General features: G+C 36.9%; 1 protein-coding gene across 1 annotated transcript in view; it reads left to right on the top strand.

Moving 5' to 3' along the window:
- CUNH1orf87 (chromosome unknown C1orf87 homolog) overlaps positions 1-21,196 on the top strand; it is a 75,381-nt gene that overhangs the window by 36,060 nt on the left and 18,125 nt on the right. Inside the window, exons 7-8 of the mRNA XM_048816302.1 lie at positions 2,487-2,676; positions 9,448-9,545. Coding sequence (XP_048672259.1) covers positions 2,487-2,676; positions 9,448-9,545 — 288 coding nt within the window. The remainder of the gene's footprint in view (positions 1-2,486; positions 2,677-9,447; positions 9,546-21,196) is intronic.

The following is a 21,196-nucleotide window of genomic DNA, read 5'->3' on the forward strand; positions in this document are numbered from 1 at the left end:
CATGATTCTTTATTTAACAAAGACTTATAGGATAACAGCTGATTGTCAAGTCCATTTTTCTGGCCCAGTCAATTCCAAAGTTAGCAAGTTCATAATCCACAGAAAATGGATACTCTGCCTGAGTACTGCAGTCCAGTATAGTTCTGGAAGCAACTGACCTACTGGGAGCCATAAGCCTTAGAGATTTTTTAAAATAAGTGCTCTCCCTTCATGTAATACAGATTGTAAAATCATGGTCCTAAGAGGTTATTCACTATGTAGATGAACATATGGCCATTCATTTATAGAAATTGAGCCTTTTAGTTCTAGAAAGGAAGCCTTTTCTGACCCCTGAACTAGGTTCTATCTCTTTGTTTTATCATCCCATAGGCTTCGCCTTCATAACAGTCATTGCATTTATAAATATTCATTTGAAGATAGGAATGGTGTCTGTCCTCGTGAACTATCTTAATCCTAACATAGTTCATGGCATATAAGAGGTGCTCAATAAACATTTGTTAAATGTAATTGGCATCTTCAATTATCTGAAGAGCTTACATCACTAGGCTTGCAGGGACATGTGCATATCTGCTCTATTTTTAAAAAGTGCATTAAATCATTTTGAGCACATCAGAGAAGGCACTGCTTTATATGGACCAGAGAGTGTGTCTATAGAAACATGGGACTGATGGGCTGATGTAATGAAGCCCAGCTCTTTGATAATGAACACGCTATGCAAGAAAACAAACTCTCCATAGTTTGTCAGATAGAGGCTCTAATGGAGTAGCTCTGTGATGGGGCAGCAATAGCCCTCATTGCCTAAAATAGATCAAAGGAAATACATCCAGCAACACACTTTCCAAGAAACCCTATCAGCTGCAGTAAGTGGGTTCCACACAACATCTACCCACTAAGTACTGAGCCAGGGTCAAAGCCTCATGAATTCCTACTCCCAGGAGCTGGTGTTGCCAACAAAGAGGAAGGAAACTACGGATTCAAATCTTGAACAGACATTCCTACTGGCAGAGTCTGGGTCATGTGCCCTAGTGTAGAGAGTGGCTAGTAACGCAAATACCAATATTCTCTTGCTAGAATGAGACAGACTGTGTTGGGAGCTTGGAACTTCCTGAACAAGGGAAGAAGAGGCGAAAGCTGCTGACCAAACCAAAGACACATGTCCACCATTCCTTTCCTGGACCAAACGTTTGGAAAATATTACATATTATTAAGTAGTTCAGAATCATATAATTTGGGGCCAAAGCTCCTCTAAGAATAATAGAGGGGGAAAAAGTGTAAAATACGACTTTTAGAAAAAAAATTATATACATCTAAAACTAATCAGTTCCATGTACTGCTCAAAATTCCTGGGAAATAGTAAGGAACAAATCAGACTTGAACTTATGGAGCAGCCAATCAGGGAAATAAGATTTGAAACACTAAGGAATAGACCTGTGATCTGAAGGGAGACCTATTAAGATATGAAAGGGTATATCTAGCACAGATACCCTAGGGCAAAGCATGGGGCCTGATTATGCACACACCACTTCCCAACTCTTCATTCAAAGATGTCACCTTGTTATGTTAAAACCAGCCAATAACAGAAGTATTTATACCATGGAAATTGGTAATGCTACAAATCAGGGCTTTATCTTGAAGGCTTGGTTAAGGATTTACCAGCACACCACTGAAAGGAACATGATTCAAATGAGTGGCGTTTGGGGGAGATCATAGAATGTCCCTTTAGGAAATTGGCATTTAAGTTGAGACAGTGTACATCAGGAAAAGCTTCACAAAGAAGACAACAGTTCAGCTGAATCTGGAGGAACAAATAAATCTGAATGTTAGGTGAGTAAAGATCTCAAATTAGTTCACAATACAAATGACTATAAAGTTTTATCTTTATTACTTTTCACCCATTATTTAAAGCAAAAATAACTTGATAAACCATCTTAATAATTATATACATTTGCATGCCAGATTATAAATAAATGATTACTCCCAAAATATTTCTGGGTTTCCCAGATCTAAAAAGCAGAGTCAAAGACAATGCAGACATTCTCCTGATTTGGGATTTCCTCCTGTGTAGGTTCCCTATTACAGGGATTTGGCAGCATCTGCTTTGCCTTGCTCTGCTAGTAGCAATAAACAGTGTGGAAATTTGATTTGCCATCAATAATTATCTGAGTTTAAGAAAAGTAAGATCAATTAGGAAAACTACTACAATCATTTGTTTTTCTCTCCATTTGGGAAAAAGAGGAGGTTGATTTAAGAATCTCAGTCTATATTGCAGTCAGATTGGTTGGTGCCTCATGGGAAGAAGCTCTAGAGCTTAGTCCGATGAGGCAGGTTTTAGTTAATCTGTAAAATTTTCACTTGCAGTCCCATGACCAGGTCACCAAATATTTAGGATGTAGCCCATGGGTTCTTGGGGATCCACGGTGGGTAACAGAGTTGAGAGACACAGTATGGAAACACATAGCTACTTCAAATGCATCTTCTTTTCATAGCCTTTCCTCTGCCCCTCCAATAAGAACCCCACCTCAAGACTCCAGCTCACCATCAGAAGAGGACAAGAGCCTGTTGGAGATTTTGAGGATGGTACTAAGGACAACCAATGGCAAACTCAACATAGAGAATCTCAACTTGAGTTTTCGAAAAGAAGACCGTTCATTTTCTGGCTGTCTCCCCCCAGCCAAGGTAACCAAAATTACATTTCAGATTTTTTCAGCTAAAGGCAACTTCAGAACATTGAGTCTTCAAAAATAAGGAGTAGTTATGATCTCTATTCTGCCTGTGAATGACATTACACAATTGTTTTTTATGCTTGTGAGGAGAAAAACAAAATACAAAAGGAATTATGAAATGTGCAGAATTGGTCCAGGAATTACTTATAATTGGGCTGTCTTATGTTAATAATAGAAAATATGACAATATCCAAATAATATTTCACAATGGAAAACAATATTTTCAAGGCCAAATTCATTTCTCACATGCTCTCCCAGCTTCCAGTAAAATCAGCATGTGGTGTCTCATTCCTTAGGAACACCATATTTTAGGGACTGATGTAATTTATTGCTGATAGAGGTTAGCATGCTGCTTTGGAGCATTAATTAACAGTGCAGATGTGTTTCATGAAAGAAGATCCAGAACCATATTAATTCATGGATATTTGGTAGCCGGATGTACCCAAAACTACCTTAGATACAGGTAAAATAATCATTGCCATTGTTTTAAAAATACCTCATCACCATCACATTACTGAATTCTTATAAGAACCTTGCAAATTGCTTTACTTACATGATCTCATATAACACTGAAAAAGTTTATTCCTTATAAAATACCACAAAGGTAAACATTATCCTCCCATTTAGTAAATGAGTCGTGAAGAGGTCAACTCCAATCAAGGGCCAGGTACAAGAGGTGGAGCCAGGATTCCAAGTGGAAGAGTTCTGGAAATAGAGAGCCAGAACTGAAAGTCTCCTAGGTAGAAAGTGTCCATTGAATCCAATAGACAAGATTAGAATTTTACAGGATTGGAAAAGGGTGGAAATGACAGCTGGGGAAATGTTCGGTTAGAAAATCAGCATATACCTTTCATCTAGGTATACTGAGGTTTAAAAATGATGTTTACTAAGGAAGCAAGGATACAAGATGCTGAAGGAAGTTCTTATTCTATAACCAAAAACAGCTTCCTCGGAGCCTTCAGATGTAGAGTTAACTGTGCAAAAGCAAAGCTTATATTAACGTCAATGTGTGTGTGTGTGTGTGTGTGCATGTGTATTATACATGCAACATATTTCAGTAGAAGGAGAAAGAATAGTGCTGGAGAGTGTGAGGCTGCCCATCATAAATAACTTTTACTGTGTTCATGAGAGAATCTTTAGAAACAGACTAAGAAGCAGAAATTCTTTTTTAGATTTGAAACCACAAAATACCATTGATGAACCTGAATGCCCTCAAATGATACTCACAGAACGGAACATAAACAGCTTGACAATTAAAATGCAGTTACTTAATCTCCTTGAGTCTCATTTTTTTTTTTCATCTGGAAACAATGGGTTCCAAATAGCTACCTCCTGTGTCTATTCTGAGGATTAAATGAAGTAAATATGTGAAAGTATTTAGCATACTACCTGACATACCAGGCTCTAAATATTAGCTTCCTTTCCCTCTTATATTAAAAATAGATATTTTTGTGAGAATTTCACTTCAAAACAGCCTATAGGAAGAGGGGCCTCTCATGGTCTGGTGATGGTCACATCGAACACTGACTATGGGGGAAGAGCTTGAGCGTTCTTATTCCCCAAAAGCTCAATCTTGTGGTTTAGATCCAAAGTAATGGGGCACACTTTCTTGAAGCAGTTCTGCCTTTCATGAGCCATCTGGCATCTCTTAAGACATCTGGAATTCACTCAAAGTCTATTACAGTTCTGGGAGGCATGGAAAATAGAATTTTGTTTCCTCAAAACGTGAGGCAAATTGAGGCCCAAGGGAAGCAGCAGCAGCCACACCACACTTCCTTGCTCCTGGATGCAGGACTTCAGAGTAGAATGGGAAAGGCCATATCTGAACTAGAGAGCTTTTTCCTTTTGACTAGTAGTTCTTAACCTTAGAGTATAGAAGACAGATCTGTGAACCTTCTTGATTATCTCATGAAAGCTGTGTGCTTTCTATCCAGGAAAATAAAAATATATATTTAAAAATAAGCATATCCAAACAGCCACTATTTCAAAGGGTTCTCAGACCATCTATGGCTTCTAAGATAAATAAACACTGCCTTCAAGGATAATCCCTAGCTCTTGTCATCAAATCCATGAATTTTGACCAGGCACAAAGAACAGAATGGAAACTGATCAAGTATCTGTCATCTTCGTTCTCTGGACCCACTCTTCCTATTCCTCTTGCACTTTTTTTGATATAGTGATGATTTTTGGTGGGACTGCTAATACAATACGGATCCACATATATTTGTTTACCAACCACCTACATTACCCAAGTCAAGTGTAGATTCAATAGGACTGTAGAACCTAAGAAGTTCCTATGTGTTCAGGCTCCATTTAACCCTTTACACATAACCCACATTCTTCACCACTTGAACTCGTCCTCATTCTGCTTCACATCAGGAGCCCTTCCCAAACTCCTGCCAGACCTTCCTCTCAGGAAGAACTCGCTGGAGCACAGGCCACTCATCTCTTAGTACTCTCGGCTTCAAGTTCATGTAGCTTCTTCACTGCTATCAGGAGGGAATTTTTTACTGAGCTGACCAAGGTTTGTAGATGTGAAATTCATTCTTGTGGTAGAGCTTTAGCTGGAACACTAATTTACCTAGTGAGCCAGGACCATCAGACCTTCTTCAGTTCGTCAGGCCCCTTTTTCCATACTTAGTTGTTTCAATATCTGTGCATCTCCCCTAAAACAGTCAAAGCGAAGATTTCTATTAATTCTGAATCACTGCCCTCCTCCAATGCAATAGGCATCTTTCCGATCAATAAGGTATATTTAATCTATTCTTGCATTTAACATGATACTCCCTCCATGTGTTCTAGGCACTGAGGATGATGGGTTGTATTATTTCAGTTCCTTCTTTCTCCAGGAATGTAGGGAAAAATCAACGTGTCATCACAATTCTGCGATAAACACAGTGGTAGCGCAGACTTTAAAGATAGAGAAAGTGCACCAATGTATCCTGGCCTGAAAGCCCACAATGGAGATGATGCAAATACTGAATCTTAGAGGACAGACGAGTTTGGCAAAGATTGGGGGTAAGGATAATATGGGGCAAGAGAAGAGAGCAGAAAGGTATTCTGGGAGAAAGGAACCATGTGAAATAGCACTGGCACAAGGGCTAATTCAGGGACTGCTGTAAGTCCCTGCTCAAATTGTTATTAGAATGGAAAGCAGGAGCCAGTGTGAGAAGGGTCTTTCTGATGAGTGTGAATTTTATCCTAAAGGTCCAAAGTAATCAGGGAAGGATATTAAATTAGTGCATGGTGTGATCGAATTTGAAATTTTAAAAAAGAGCATCCTGATATTATTTGGAGAATTAGTTAGAGGCGGGCAATATTAGAAGCTGAGAGACCCTTTTTGAAGGCCACTTCAATGATCCAGCAAGAGATTCTGAGGGTTGAAACTAAGGCACTACTAAGAGGGATCGAGATAAAAGGAGATAGAAAAGCAGGTCCTGGTGTCTAATTGAATGAAAGCTCTGGATTAGGAGGAATTAAAATGATTCCTAAGTCATTAGCTTGGCAGCTGATTGAATGGTGGTGCCATTCTCTGAGAGAGGAATCAGAAAATGAGTAATCTGGAGGGATACAGGATGGATTGATGAGTTCAACCTGGCCCAGGTAGATCAGTAGAGGCTGAAGCTGAATAATGTTTTAAGACACTTCCATAAGGAGTGGAAGCCATGGGCATAGTTAAGATTACATAATGGAATGTGAGAAAGGAAGGGGGTCAAGAAACATATGCGTTGTTAAAGAGTAGGTAGCCAAAAAGATGTCAATAAGAGAGACTAAAAATAACAAAAGGAGATAGGGGAGTGATCAATAAAGCCAAAGGAGAAAAGAGTTTTGGGGGAGTATGACATGATTATCCCAGACTCACACCCACACTACAAAGATATCTTTATAACTAGTACTATAAAGAATTTGTAGGCAGGCCCATGGCACTTGCCTGTAATCCCAACTACTGGGGAGGCTGAGGCAGGAGGATAGCAAGTTCAATGCCAGCCCAGCAACTTAGTGAGACCCTGTCTTAAAATAAAAAATTAAAAGGACTGTAGATATAGTTCAGGGGTAAAGCACCTCGGGTTCAATCCCCAGTACCAAAAATTTTTAAAAATTGTAAAATGTAAACTCATAGAAGTTTCTATTAACTTGGTAAACAGAATTAAGTATAACAGTGGGGTAAAGGGAAAAGGAACTACTCATAGGAAAAGAGGGAGTCATGACAGTATGTACCACTCTTTCAAGCAGTATTTTGAGGAAATGTTTAGTCATCTCATATCTTTTTTTTTTTTTAAGTAGCAGCTATTTTATTTACTTCTAACTGAAAACATTTTCTAGTAAGCAGAAGAACATTTTCTTCCTAAGGGTCATCATTATGAATATTAATGCTTTGAAATATTTTAATAATCGTCCTGAATAACACTAAATGACAAGGCTTTTCTGGTAGATGTTTCTGTTTCTCCTCTTCAACTGTCAGCAGTCAGTTCTTAGTAGCTGTCAATCAATCTGTTTCCAGGAACGTTGATGTACCATTTCTAATCTGCTGTTCATTTTAGCCAAGAGCAAAACTTAGTGTTACCAGAAGTGAGTGATCTGTTTTTAGAATAACCTCTTAATGTTGATGTTTAAAAATACATCAATATGTGCTAATCATGTGGATTATTTTGTTCTTATTTATGGAGTCAAATGGCATAATGCAACCAACTTCTACCTCTTTTTGTTTTGTGCCAACCTCCACCCACACACACTCCACTCTCCAGTGACTTCAACTCATTCATCTGCCCGCTCATTCATCCATGTATTAAATTGTTGATCCTTTATTTTTTTAAATTGTGCTAGACAATGCTGATAAGAAAATGAATGAAACACAGGTCAAGCACTGATTGAGCCACTGTCATGTAAGAAAGCACAGCAAGTAACAAAAAATTACTGCCTACACAGGAAAAGGATGCAAAACCATACTAGATTGAGTAATGTCAAAACTCATACCTTCCCCAATAGCACCAAGATTGTTTTTACCTATTATTTACTCTTGCTTGTCCTCTACCTAGAATTCTCCCCAACTCCTTATTCTTTAGGTAAACTCTGTTCATTTTTTTCATGTTTCAAAACAATCTTTATTTTTCTCTTTTCAGCTTCCCTGACTTCATTCCTCTGTACCTAAAAAGTAATAGACACAAGCTTCAAATGCAGATTTGGTGTCTTTCCTTTTATAGCAACAAGTGAAGATGAACTTTTGGTGACTGGCTGTTCATTTGTTTTCTAGTTCTGGGGATTGAACCCAGGGCCTCCTGCATGCTAGGCAAATGCTCTACCATTGAGCTACTCCACACTGTTTTAAAATGTAGGTTTCATTATTATTTTGTTATGGTGAGACCTGCAGATCAGGGGACAGTTGTCACTGAAAAGATGGTTTATTTCTTGAAGTTTCTACAAGGAGGAGGCCTGCTGCACCACACAGGGAAGCACCAGGGCAGGCAGCAGGCAGTGGGGGTGAGAGGGGAAATGTGGACAAGAACTTTTGTTGTGTTTTAATCAAGAATAATGAGCAAAGCAGGGCAAGCAGGTTTAGGATTGGCTAGTTTGGAGAACTTCAGGGGACTCTGGGACTTTAGAGGCTGTCCCTAGTTCCCTGGTACCTAGACCTCAGGTAATTGGGGGGAGAAATAATGGTCCTGTGAGAGCCCTTTGGTTTGCATCTGAAAGTTTTACTTTTATCTGAGTTCTTTTCTCTCTAGAAATTGTCCAACTTTAAGAATGACAAACTCTTTAGAGTCAACAAGGCCTCAGGGTTTCAAAGCAAAAAAAAAATTAGAAGATACACTTACTATACTCATTGTACTGAACTTCCTTTCAAAATAATAACAGTAGCTACCAATAGTTTAGTTTGGATGATTTAGTTTGGTTACTAGCTACTATTTAGTACAAACATTGAATTAGGAAATTTTTTTCTTACTACTTTCCTTCCTTTCTCCCTCTTTCTCCCCCCACCCCACCCCACATCTCTTTCTCCCTTCTCTACATGTCTCTTTCCTCTCCCATTTCTGAATTTCTCTTCTCCCCTCCTCATTCACCTATCTCCCTGTCCTTCCACTCCATTCCCTTCCTTCTTTTCTTTATTTCAAATAAAATTCAAATGCCTACTAAAAACCAAATGTCATTCTAACTATTCACATTCTCATGTAACCTTCACAGAATCCATGGAAATTAAAAGTACCCTATTTAGTAGATGAAGTAATTGGACACAGAAAGATTAAGTAACTTCCCATGGCACAGGCAGCTGATCTGGTGTACAAAATAAGATCTCTTGGATTCCAAAGTCTATTTTTAAATGATTATTATAAACACACAACATATGCTGTCACATGCATGAAAATATGGCATAATTTAAGCATCATTCACCCACTAACCGGATATCTGAATTGGTTTCTTAGCTGAACCTAGAACATATTACATCCTTGGGAACCACTATGACACTCTATTCAATCAAAAATACTTATTGAGCATCTGGTGTCTATACAAAGTTAATACAACTTCTAAATTATAAATTCTGTGTCAATTAAATAAAAATTTATTGATTATAAGCATTCAACTAGATATTCTTGTCCTCAATGATATCCAATAGAAGACACTCCTGGGTATTAATTCACCATCAAAATCATGTAGGCTCTAATTATGGAAAGGAAATTCAATCATTAGTTTCATCCTAGTAAAACTTTAAATCTTTTCTTATTTCTAGGTCAGGGCTATATGTGGAAAGCATGGATTATACCTGACCTTAAGCCTGCTGGAAACATTGCTTAACCACCAAAACTTGGGTTACCAAGATGAAATAAAGTAAGTTGATTTTTGTTATAGACTAAATATTTGTACCATTCCTAATTATAAATTCTTGACTTCCAATGGGATGATACTAAGAGGTGAGCCCCCTGAAAGGTAATAGAATTTAGATGAGATCATTAAGGTAGAATTGGTATCTTTTCAAGAAGAGGAGACACTTCCTCTTTTGTCGTAAGAGGGCATATACAGCAAGAAGGTAGGGGCCATCTAAAAACCAAGAAGAGGGTCCTCACCAAGAACTAAATCTGTTCAAATTTTGGTCTTGTATTTTTCAGTCCCAAACTGTGAAAGACAAATGTATGTTTTTAAAGACTATTGTCACACAGTCTATGGTATTTTAGGAAGCTAAGACAACTTTTTATGCTCTCATTTTTCTACTAGGATGCCAAACACAGAGATCTGTCTTAAGATTACAAGTTTTATGTGTGACCTAATCAATTTCAGTCACTTGAAAACCAGGTTAAAGAATGTTTGCTTTTATTAAGATCAAAGGGTTTTCTTGGTCATAGAAAAACAAAGCAGGAAATTTCTCCTTCTAGCCATTATGAATCATCAAGAGTTATAATCGTCACAAAAAAGGGCAAAATATTTGATGCAATGTTTTCAGACATTGGACATCAAGAATTATAGAATGGTGATTCCTAAAAGAAGGAAAACCAATGAAAGCAGCTCAACTTATTGCACAGGAAAGGAGAAGCCAAATAGAACTCAGATGTTTCCTTGAGTTGAAGGAATAGAGTTTGGAGATCAGAAAACTGATCAGAAAGACTGAAGATAGAGGATGGAATGCACACTACAGAGAAGAAGGGAGGAGGAAATAAATCCCCAGAGATATTTCTCTGGAAATTTCCAAGAATTGCCATTGGGACTTCATGAGAGTATTGAGTAATGTATATATTTGAGGAAACTAGCCAAGCTAAGAACAGAAACACAAGATAAAGATGTAGAAAAATTTTTAGATCTCTTGCAGTGTTAGAAATAGTTCATTTTTCCAACAGTCAATGAAGAAAACCTCTTAACACATGCCGCATTGAGTAGGGTCCTGAGAAGGGTATTGATTGTATTGAAGAGGGGCCAATTACTCCACAAATCTTAAAATCCCTAAAGAAACAAAAAAATGATCAGACTTTCTTCAAACTACTTAAATATATCCAAGAAAAAAGCTCTCAAATTTTTAAAGGAATAAAATCATTTTAATCCATTATGTAAACTTTACAATTTCTAGCATACATACAAAAATTATCAGACATGAAAAGAAGCAAGAAAAGTATGACCTAATATTAAGAGAAAAGTCAATAAAAGCATGTACATTAATAAAACAGAAATATAATTAATATAATTAATGGACAAGGATTTTTTTGTTCTAATTAGTTATACATGATAGTAGAATGCACTTTGATACATCATAACTAAATGGAGTATAAATTATAATTCTTCTAGTTATACATAATGTAGAATCACACCTTTCATGTACATTGGGTAATAATTTCTGATTCATTCTATTATACCTCCTACCCCCATGCCCCATATACTTCATATATGTACTATACAAGAAATATTTTCTTTTATTAAGAATGCATGAACATAATGAGAAATATGGGTGAAAGAAAAAGACACAAATGAAGCTTCTAGGTAGAAAAAATACATGTCTTCTTCCTCAAAACAAATAACAGAATAATAATAAGAAAAACATTAAACCAATCACAATACAGGGATAGCTGACCAGGGCTCCTCAAAATTGTGAGGACCATGGAAAATCTGAAAAATTGTCACTATCGAGAAGAACATAAGAAGACAGGAAGATTAAATCTAATACAGTAGCTAGGATGGAAACTAGAGAAGAAAGGACAAGTCTATAAAATCTAATATGAAAATAAAGTATAAGGGCTGGGGATGTGGCTCAAGCGGTAGCGCGCTCGCCTGGCATGCATGCGGCCCGGGTTCGATCCTCAGCACCACATACAAACAAAGATGTTGTGTCCGCCGAGAACTGAAAAATAAATATTAAAAAAATTCTCTCTCTCTCTCTCTCTCTTAAAAAAAAAAATAAAGTATAAATTTCATTTAATTGAAATGTAACAATATTGGCCCTTAATTGTACCAAAATAGGGTAAGATGTTGATGAAAAGGGAAACTGGGTGAAAGGTGAGTGATAATTTTCTGTCTTATTTTTAAATTTTTTTAGTAAATTTAAAATTGTAATAAAATAGATTATTTTAAAAATGTAATGCTTAACATTTTTCTTGATAGAAATAATAGCAAATTAAACATGGAATAAAAATAACTTGAAGACATAGAAATAAACACTATTCATAATAAAATTAATTATGAAGAATAATGAAGGAAAAATTAACAAAGGATTACTGCAGCTTTGTGACACCATCAACAGATTTAATGTACAAAAATTCAAATCTCAGAAAGGGAAAGAGAGGGGAACAGAAAAGAATGTTGAACAATTAATAGCTGAAATTTTTTCTAAATTTGGAGAAAACTACAAAGACATGAGCCCAAGAAGTTCAATGAATCTTGAGAAAAAAGAAATCTTGAAATAAACCATCCAAAGAATCATTATAGACAAATGTCTTAAAACAATGTAAAGACAAAGTCTAAAAAGCACACTGAGACCAAAACAACACCAAATGACAAAGCTAAGAATTATAACAGATTTCTCATTAGGAACAATGTAAGAAATAAGACGGTGGAATGACATCTACACATTATTGAAAGAAAGCTATCAACTAGAATTCTCTATTCAGAAAAGTTGCATTGCATAAAACAAATATGACATAAAGACTTTGTTACATACCCAAGAAAGGAGTGAATTAATAATCTGCAGATCAACATCACAAGAAATATTTTAGTAAGTTCTTCAAATGGAGCAAAAATAATTATTCTATATCTACATGAAGGAATAAAGAGAATGGAAATAGTAAATATGTGGATGAATAAAATAGTACATTTTTGTTTAATTTTTAAAAACTATTTAAAAGATAATTAGATGTTTAAAGCAAAAATAAGAACAATGTTGTATGAAGTTCATAACATAAATAAAAGTCTAATATATGATAACATATAAGGACAAGAGGGGAAAGTAAAAAATAAATAAAACACTGTGATGATGCTCTTATACTGTAACTGGAGTACTATAATTTTTTTAAAGATGCTAAAAGAATACTTTAATTAATTAAAGATGCTAAAAGAATATTTTAAAATGGAAGCCTAACCACAGTCAATACACACAGAGACAAAAAGGTAACAAACAAAATAAATATGACAAATATAAAATAAATATCAATAAGATAGGATTAAAACCTAATCACATCAATAGTTACTTTTAGTATAAATGATCCAAATCTACTAATTAAAAAGCAGAGATTTTCAGATTCCATTTGTAAAGGAAGAACTAGTTAAACGCTTTCTATAGTAACAATTTTTGATTTAAACATATAGACAAGCTAAAAGTAAAAGGATAGAAAAAGATATAGCACCCCAACTCTAAAAAAATTTGGAACAGTTATATTCATGTCAGACAAAGTAGATTCCCAGAAATCAATTGCATTCCTATATTCCAATGATGAATTAGCTGAAAGAGAAATTAGGAAAAACATCCCATTCCCAATAACCTGGGGATGGGGGGACTTGAAAATCAACCTAACAAAAGAGGTTAAGGATCTCTACAATAAAAACTACAGAACACTAATGAAAGAAATTGAGGAAGACCTTAGAAGATGGAAAGACCTCCCATATTATTGGATAGGCAGAATTAATATTGTCAAAATGGTCATACCACCAAAAGTGCTAAACAGATTCAATGCAATTCCCATCAAAATTCCAATATTCTTTATAGAAATAACAAAAGCAGTCATGAAATTCATTTGGAAAAATAAGAGGCCCATATAGCCAAAGTAATCCTTAATGAGAAAAGCAAAACAGGCAGCATCAAAGTACCAGACCTTAAATTATACTACAGACCTATAGTAACAAAAACAGCAGGGTATTGGCACTAAAACAGGAAAGAAGACCAATGGAACAGAATAGAAGACACAGACACAAATCCATATAAATACAGTTACCTCATACTAGACAAAGGTGCCAAGAACATATTTTGGAGAAAAGGTTGCCTCTTCAACAAATGGTGCTGAGAAAGCTGGAAATACATATGTAGTAGAATGAAATTTAATCCCCATCTCTTACCTTGCAAAAAACTCAACTCAAGTGGATCAAAATCCTAGGAACTATAGCAGAAACTCTGCACATACTAGAGGAAAATATAAGCTTAACACTCCAACTTATAGGCTGAGGAACTGACTTCCTTTAAAAAAAGTCCTAAAGTGTGAGAACTAAAATAAAAAATAAATAATAGGATAGCATCAAAATAAAAATCTTCTTCGCAACAAAGTAAATAATCAAGAGTATGAAAAGAGAACCCACAGAATGGGTGAGAATCTTTGCCACCTGCATCTCAGATGGGGCATTAATTTCCAGGATATATAAAAACTTACACCATAATAATAATAATAATAATAATAATAACAACAACAACAACAACAACCCAAATCAGTAAATGGGCAAAGGAACTAAACAGACCCTTCTCAAAAGAAGAAATATGAATGGTCAACAAATATATGAAAAAATGTTCAACATTTCTAGCAATTAGAGAAATGAAATTAAAACTACGAGATTTCTTCTCACTCCAGAATGGAAATTGTTAAGAATACAAGCAACAGTAAATGTTGGTGAGAATATGGGGAAAAGGGTACTCACATTCTCACTCATACATTGGTGGGACTACAAATTGGTGCAACCATTCTGGAAAGCAGTATGGAGATTCTTCAAAAACTAGGAGTGGAATCACCATTTGACCCAGTTATCCCACTCCTCAGTATATATCCAAAGGATTTAAAATCAGCATGCTACAGTAATGCAGCCATATCAATAGTTATAGCAGCACAATTCACAAGACCTAAGCTATGGAGCCAACCTCAGTGCTCTTCAAGAGATGAATGGATACAGAAAATATGGCATATATACACAATCAGATACTACTCAATTATTAAGAAGAATGACTTTGTGACATTGGCCAGTAAGTGGATGGATCTGGAGAGTATCATGCTAAGTGAAATAAGCCAACCCCCTAAAAAAACCAAAGGTCAAATGTTTTTACTGATACATAGAAGGTACCCTACAGTAAGGGGTGGGGGTAGAATAGAAGTTCAGTAGATGAGACAAAGGGAATGAAGGGAAGGAAAGGGGGATACAAAAAGCAAAGACAGTGGAATGAATCTGACATAATTTTCCTGCGTACATATATGAATACACCACAGTGAATCCAACCATGATGTACATCCACAAGAATGGTTTCCTAATTAGAATAAGACATATTTCATATTTGTATAATTATATCAAAATGGATTCTACTATCATGTATAACTAAAAAGAACCAATAAAAAAAAACTAAAATAGTATACATCATTGCTCTGCCCCCAAAGACTTCAAAGGCACCTATCACTCAGGGAAGAAAAGTTCTTATAAAGAGTTCTATATGATCTGCTCCCCCATCATCTCTCTGGCTCCATCTAAAAGCTACTTTGCCCATTCTGTTCCAGTTATACTGTAAACCTTATCTTTCTCAGATGGACCAGGCAAAGATCCACCTGGGCACCTATCCTCTGAATGTCTCCTCCACCTATAATGAATGCTCTTTACGGCTCAGATGTCCTCCTGCCAACCTCTTCCCTTTCTTCAATTTTTTGTTCAAATAACTCCTTATCAGTGAGACAAGGCCAACACTAACTCCCCTATTCAAATTTATCACCTCCCATACTTCTTATTCCTTTTAACCCGCTCTACTTTTGTTTTCTTCTCTTGTCTTCTTCAACTACTCATAAATTGGGCCATTTGCTGATTTATTTTATTTATTGTCATATGTCTCTCCCTAACAAACAGCAGAATATATAATGCCAAGATATTCAGGATCTTTGTTTTATTCACTCACGCAGGCACTGTCTACAGCAGTGCCTTGCACAATAAATATTATTATAATAAATATTTATGTACTTGAACTGAATTAGGTGAAGAATAATGTGTTGAGATACTCTCAGGGATGGCAGTATGTGAATTCTTCCCAGTCCCTAGCTCACAGTCAAATTGAAGGACACCTTCCCTAACCATCTCATCAACATCCGGTTCCTTCTGCTGAGTACTCTCACAGAACCCAGTCCTTTTATTTCCTAACACTGATATTTGTAATTATGTATTTATTTGTCTGATATTAGTTTGCTATTTACAATAGTGCCCTCCCTAATGATGGGCAGTGTGACTTATTTGCTCACACTGTATTCCCAACATATATCCCAGTACTGACTCCTGGTAGTTATAAGAATGTGATGAAATCACTTATTCATTCATTTAACATTTATTGATTGCCTGCTACATACCAAACACTACTCTAGACACTGGGAATACAGATATGACTAAAACAAAGCCTTTCCCTCATGAAGTTTATATATTCTGGTGGGGAGAAGAAGAGAAATAGTAAGTGAGTTAGAATATATAGTATGTCATATGGCAATAAGAGCAATGCAGAAAAATAAAGTGGAGTGAAGGTTATGTGGAGTGTTTTGGTCAGCTTTGTGTCACTCTAACCAAAACACCTAACAAGAACGACTTAGAGAAGGAAGATTATTTTGGTTCTTGGGGTCAAATAATCAGTCCATGATCAGACAACTCCATTGCTCTAGGTCCAAGATGAGGCAGAATATCTTGGTGGAAGGGCACAGTGGAAGAAACCTTCTCAGTTCATAACAGCCCAGAAGCAGAGAGAGCTCAACTCATGAGTCACACCTTACCTGTCCACAGTTGCCACCCAGTTAATCCATTCAAGCCTATTAAATCACTGATGAAACTACAGTTCTTGGAATCTAATCATTTCACCTCTGAACATTCTTGCATTGTCTCACATATGAGCTTTAGGAGGACACCTCATATCCAAACCATAGCAGGGAGCATCAATCAATGATTAAATGGTTAAATTAATAATGAGGCCAGGAGTTCGAACACAGTAAGTGTATTTCCAGTGGAACAGCTTAGCACATAGGAATTTCCCTTCTCTAAAATCTTACAGGTGATTGGGTAAAGGTAAGAGACATGGTTAAACAAAAAAATCAGGAGAGTGAGCTCAGAGCTAAATGGAAAAGCAGGAAGCTGAAATTGAGAGTCCTCAAATGGCTCCAAGCTAAAGGCAGAAAGAGCATGTTTCAAAGCTCACATTGTCCCTGGTATATAGTGGAGACTCAATAGACATTAGTTGATTAAAAGCTGGGGTCCAAACCAATATTCCATGAATTACGAATATGAGATCAAGAGAGAATGGGGGGCAAGTGAGGGGAAGCTGCTTTTTATTATATCAAAATTCTCAATTTCCACTGCTTTTGGGAAAATCAGAGAAACATGCTAATTTTTTTTTATTTACCTGTCTTTGACCTTTGAATATTCAAGGACATCAAAACCATGAGAACCAACGAAGAATTGCATTTATAAGAGATAAACCTGTTTCATCCTTAAACAGTCATTGGCTAAAGCTTCTTCTGTTGAATTAAATCCATTTCGTTAAGGGCTTTGTATGCAAATCTATATCCTTAAGAGATTAAAGATGCAATTTAGACACACATTTTAGGAGCTGAATGCACGAATCATTATTTTAGTACATATTGTCCATTAATCTGCTGTTCAATTGGGAACCCATTTGGAATGTGGCTGCTTGCTAATTAGCAGGATTCTAGTGCTGAGCTGCTTCCTGATTAAATGTCCTTTAGAATCAATAAAACATCAGGAGGGATTATGGTGATGTGGGATTAGCCCCATCTAACCAAATAAAATGAGTTGCGTTCCCTTCTTAAACTGTCATGTTGCAAGAGCTGACAAGGAGAGCAATTTTGTGAGCCCCGTAACAAAATAGTTGTTGTTGTTGTTGTTCTTGTTTTTAACATTGAGATTTTGTTTTTTGCCATTTGCCTACCAATTAGCAGCGATATTAGTGAATGACTGCCAGGGTAAGGCGATTTTGAGAAAGACTTGATTACGATTTCAAATCTCGACTCTGAATCACCCTTATGAGTTCAGGTTGTGTTGGTAAAAATTATTATCCCTGTTCTTGGCCAGGAACGTGTAAGTCAGAATTCGCATTTAATGTTTCTGTGTGACTTTGTAATAAGTGGTAATTAAGGACAGCAGAGAGAGAACAGGAGGCAAACTAATACTCTAAAATTGTATTGGCAAAATTAAATGCTTCAAACCAGTTTAAAACACATGCACACGAGCCAAATTGTGTTGGGGGGGGGGTGGGGAGGAATAATGAAGCCTCTATGGAAGCTTCGTGAATAGATGGAGCCATTGACACAGCCACAAGTAGGACTTATCATACACATCTGGCCCATTATTGAGAGTGCAATTAGGTTGAAAAGGACCCGTTTTGCTAATCCCAGGAACTACCAGAGGATTTCGGGAGATAAAGGAAACATGAGGTGTCTGATTCAGCAATTACTTTGTAAAGGGAATAGGAAAGGGTTAGCCAAGAGCTATTAGAGATGTGGTATGGCCTGCACATTGGTTGGGCTATAGAAATTAGACCTAGCTTTTCCATTCTACATTCTAATAATAATAATAATAATAATAATAATTGTTATTATTATTAGTTATAGCCCACACTTACTTAATGCTAAATGTATTTCAAGAAATATTCTAAGCGCCTTATAAATATTAATTCTTTTAATCCTTGCACCTGCCCCATGAGGTGAGCACTAATATTTTTCAAATGAAGAAACACAGAGAGATTAAAACCTATATGTAATCCATACCTGAATTCATCAATAAGGCTAAGCCAAATGCAGACCCTCTGGTTTCAGAGTTTGGGGGCTTAGTCACTGCACTATAGCAACATTCCTACTTGCCCTACAATACTCAGAAACTTTTACAAGATTGTGGCTAAGGCACAGGTGTTTGGGGAAAATTGCCTGAGTCCCAGAGCTGGCTTCACACTTGGGCTTGGTGCTGAACACAATTCTGGATCTGAGGAATTGGGTAACTCTTGCCCTCTACCCATACCCTGATTTGGACTTTTGACCTCCAAAACTGTGAGAAATTTCTGTTGAAGCCGCATGGTCTGTGGTGTCTCATTGTGGCAGCCTGTCTTAGTCCGTTTGGGCTTCCATAACAAAACACTATAAACTAGGTGGCTTATTAAAAAAAAAAAAGCCTTTTATTCCACAGTTCTGGAGATGGGAATTCTAGGATGTGGGCAGATTCGGTGCCTGGGAAGGTCTGCTTCCTTCTAGATGGCTTTCTTTCCACTGTGACCTTACATGGCAGGGAGAATGAGTGGGTCTCTCTTGAGCTTCTTTTATATGGACACTGATCCCATTCAAGAGGGCTCTGCCCCATAACCTAAACACTTTTCAAAGACTCCCACCTCCTAATACCTTGGAGGTGAGTATTCCATAGACTCAGACCATAACACAGTCCTCGAAAACTAACATGGTCCTATAGGATAAGAGACTCCTAGGCAGCCTCCTTTCTAGCTGTTTTCTCCATCTAGCATATTCTGTAATCCTTCAGAAACTTCTAAAGTTGGAAATTTCAGAAGTCTGAAAGGCACGGCTATAATGCCTAAATTTTTTAAATCCTGGGACATAATTTCTGATTCTGGAAGTTTGGATAGAGTTGACTTCTCAGCATTGTTCTATGCTATGGCTCAGCTGAGCTTAATAGGATTCATAGGAGCTAACAGAGCGAGAGACGGGAGAAGTATTTCAGAGAGAAAGAGCAGTAGGTGCAAAGACAGAAACACAAGCAAAGCTTGGCAAGTTTGGATTACCACAAACTTTTCCTCATGGCTGGAGAATACATTTCAGGAGGTGGAGAAAGATAATGATTGGACTTGGGAGGTGGTTGCTGGCATACCTTTTGACATAAGCCTGTATGAAGCCGCTAGAAGAACATGCCACCTGAAACTAGCTTCACCAAGATTTTCAAGGGCCTTTCAATAAAATAGCCCACATCTTGTGTGCTTAGTATATTTAGGTTTGTTTTGTTTATTCATACAAGGCTTTTTTATCAAAAGGCATCCGCTTAACAGCACCTGACAAAAATTCCTACAAAGAAAGAAAAAGGCCCAAAACACATAAGCAGAAAAACTCACTAACAGGAACTCTAGTGTCAGGATCTAGCAGGAACCTCCTCTATGAGTTTCTGCAATGTGGGAAAATCAATGAGTTGCCTGCCCCACACTTCACCCTGCTTGCCTCTAAGAAGTGTGGAAGATACTTTCTCCCTTCACCATGGCCTTCCCTTTGGTTTGGAGACCACAAGTCTTAGCCAACTAGAAAATTGCAAAGGCGCTGTTTATAGTAGCAGTCTGAGTTCTTCTGTTCCCTGCTTCTCTTTCCCCGCCCCTCCCTGCCCAAAGAAACACACCTGTGTATTTACCCACACATCACTTTTCTGTACCTATTCAGAGATACAGATATATCCTGTATGACTCCCCAAAATGACAGAGCAAAAAGTTAAGATGAGCAAGGAGAGAAAGGAAACCCAGGTTATGTATGGTGTTTGCACATGGTGAAGTATAATTCCTGAAAATTAAGTCATGGGAGTTAGAATGGAGAAAAGGAGACCGCTGGTACTTGTTTACACTAATAGGTATATAAAATACGACATACTGCACCAATCTGAAGTGTCTGGTACTCAACGAATGTGGTGAAAAGATCCCACCTCCATTCTACCAAGGTGCATGAGGCGAGTGACTAAGAGAAATCAGTATGGAATGGGGTTGCCTTCTATCCTTGACTGGAGGTTCAAGTGAGCAGGGAACACAGTCACAGGAAAGCAAGACAGCTTAACTGTGGGTCACAGTGAATGTGAGGAGATCCTCATTCGAAGCCCAGTAAAGAAAAAACACCAACATTTAAGAAAATACCGCAGAATGTGAAAGGGAATCATCATCCTGCAGGCTCCAAATCTCAACCAAGCTTAGAAATGATCTACTCTAGAAATTAGAAAAATAATTTAGGAAAGCACAGTGATTCTATGCAGTATATAAGAAGCCGTTGTCTCTACGGAATTGAATTAAAAAGTAATAAGTATAATGAGATTTTTAAGATCTATAAAAATCAAATTTAAAAAGCACAAAAAATGAACAGAAGAAATTAGAAAGAATTTGGGGAAATACAGATGGTATCAATGAAGCTAAAGCTTCTCTAGGCAAATTAAAAGGTAACCAGGAATCAATAAGAAGTGAAATTAACACTAGAGGAAAATGTGTAATGTCAAACTTAAGGGACTTCTGCAAAAGGTAGGGAAGAAAAAGAACAGAGAAGGAAATGAGAGAGAATAGTAGATATAAAATGAGAATAGTAGAGATGCAACCTAAGAGGACTTGGTATTGTGGAAAAGGGAATTTAAAAAAATTGGAGAAAAAATAAAAATGAAACTCTCAATTACATTAGTTCATTTTCTGTTGCTATCACAAAATATCTGAATTTGGGTACTTCATAAAGAAAAACGGCTTATTGAGCCAGCAGTATTAGAAGGTGAAAGTTCAAGATCAGACTGCCTCCTCTGTTGGGCCTCTGGTGTGTGTGTGGGGGGGGGGG

The sequence above is a fragment of the Marmota marmota genome, unplaced genomic scaffold (genome assembly GCF_001458135.2).
Source record: "Marmota marmota marmota unplaced genomic scaffold, marMar, whole genome shotgun sequence".
Lineage (NCBI taxonomy): Eukaryota > Metazoa > Chordata > Mammalia > Rodentia > Sciuridae > Marmota > Marmota marmota.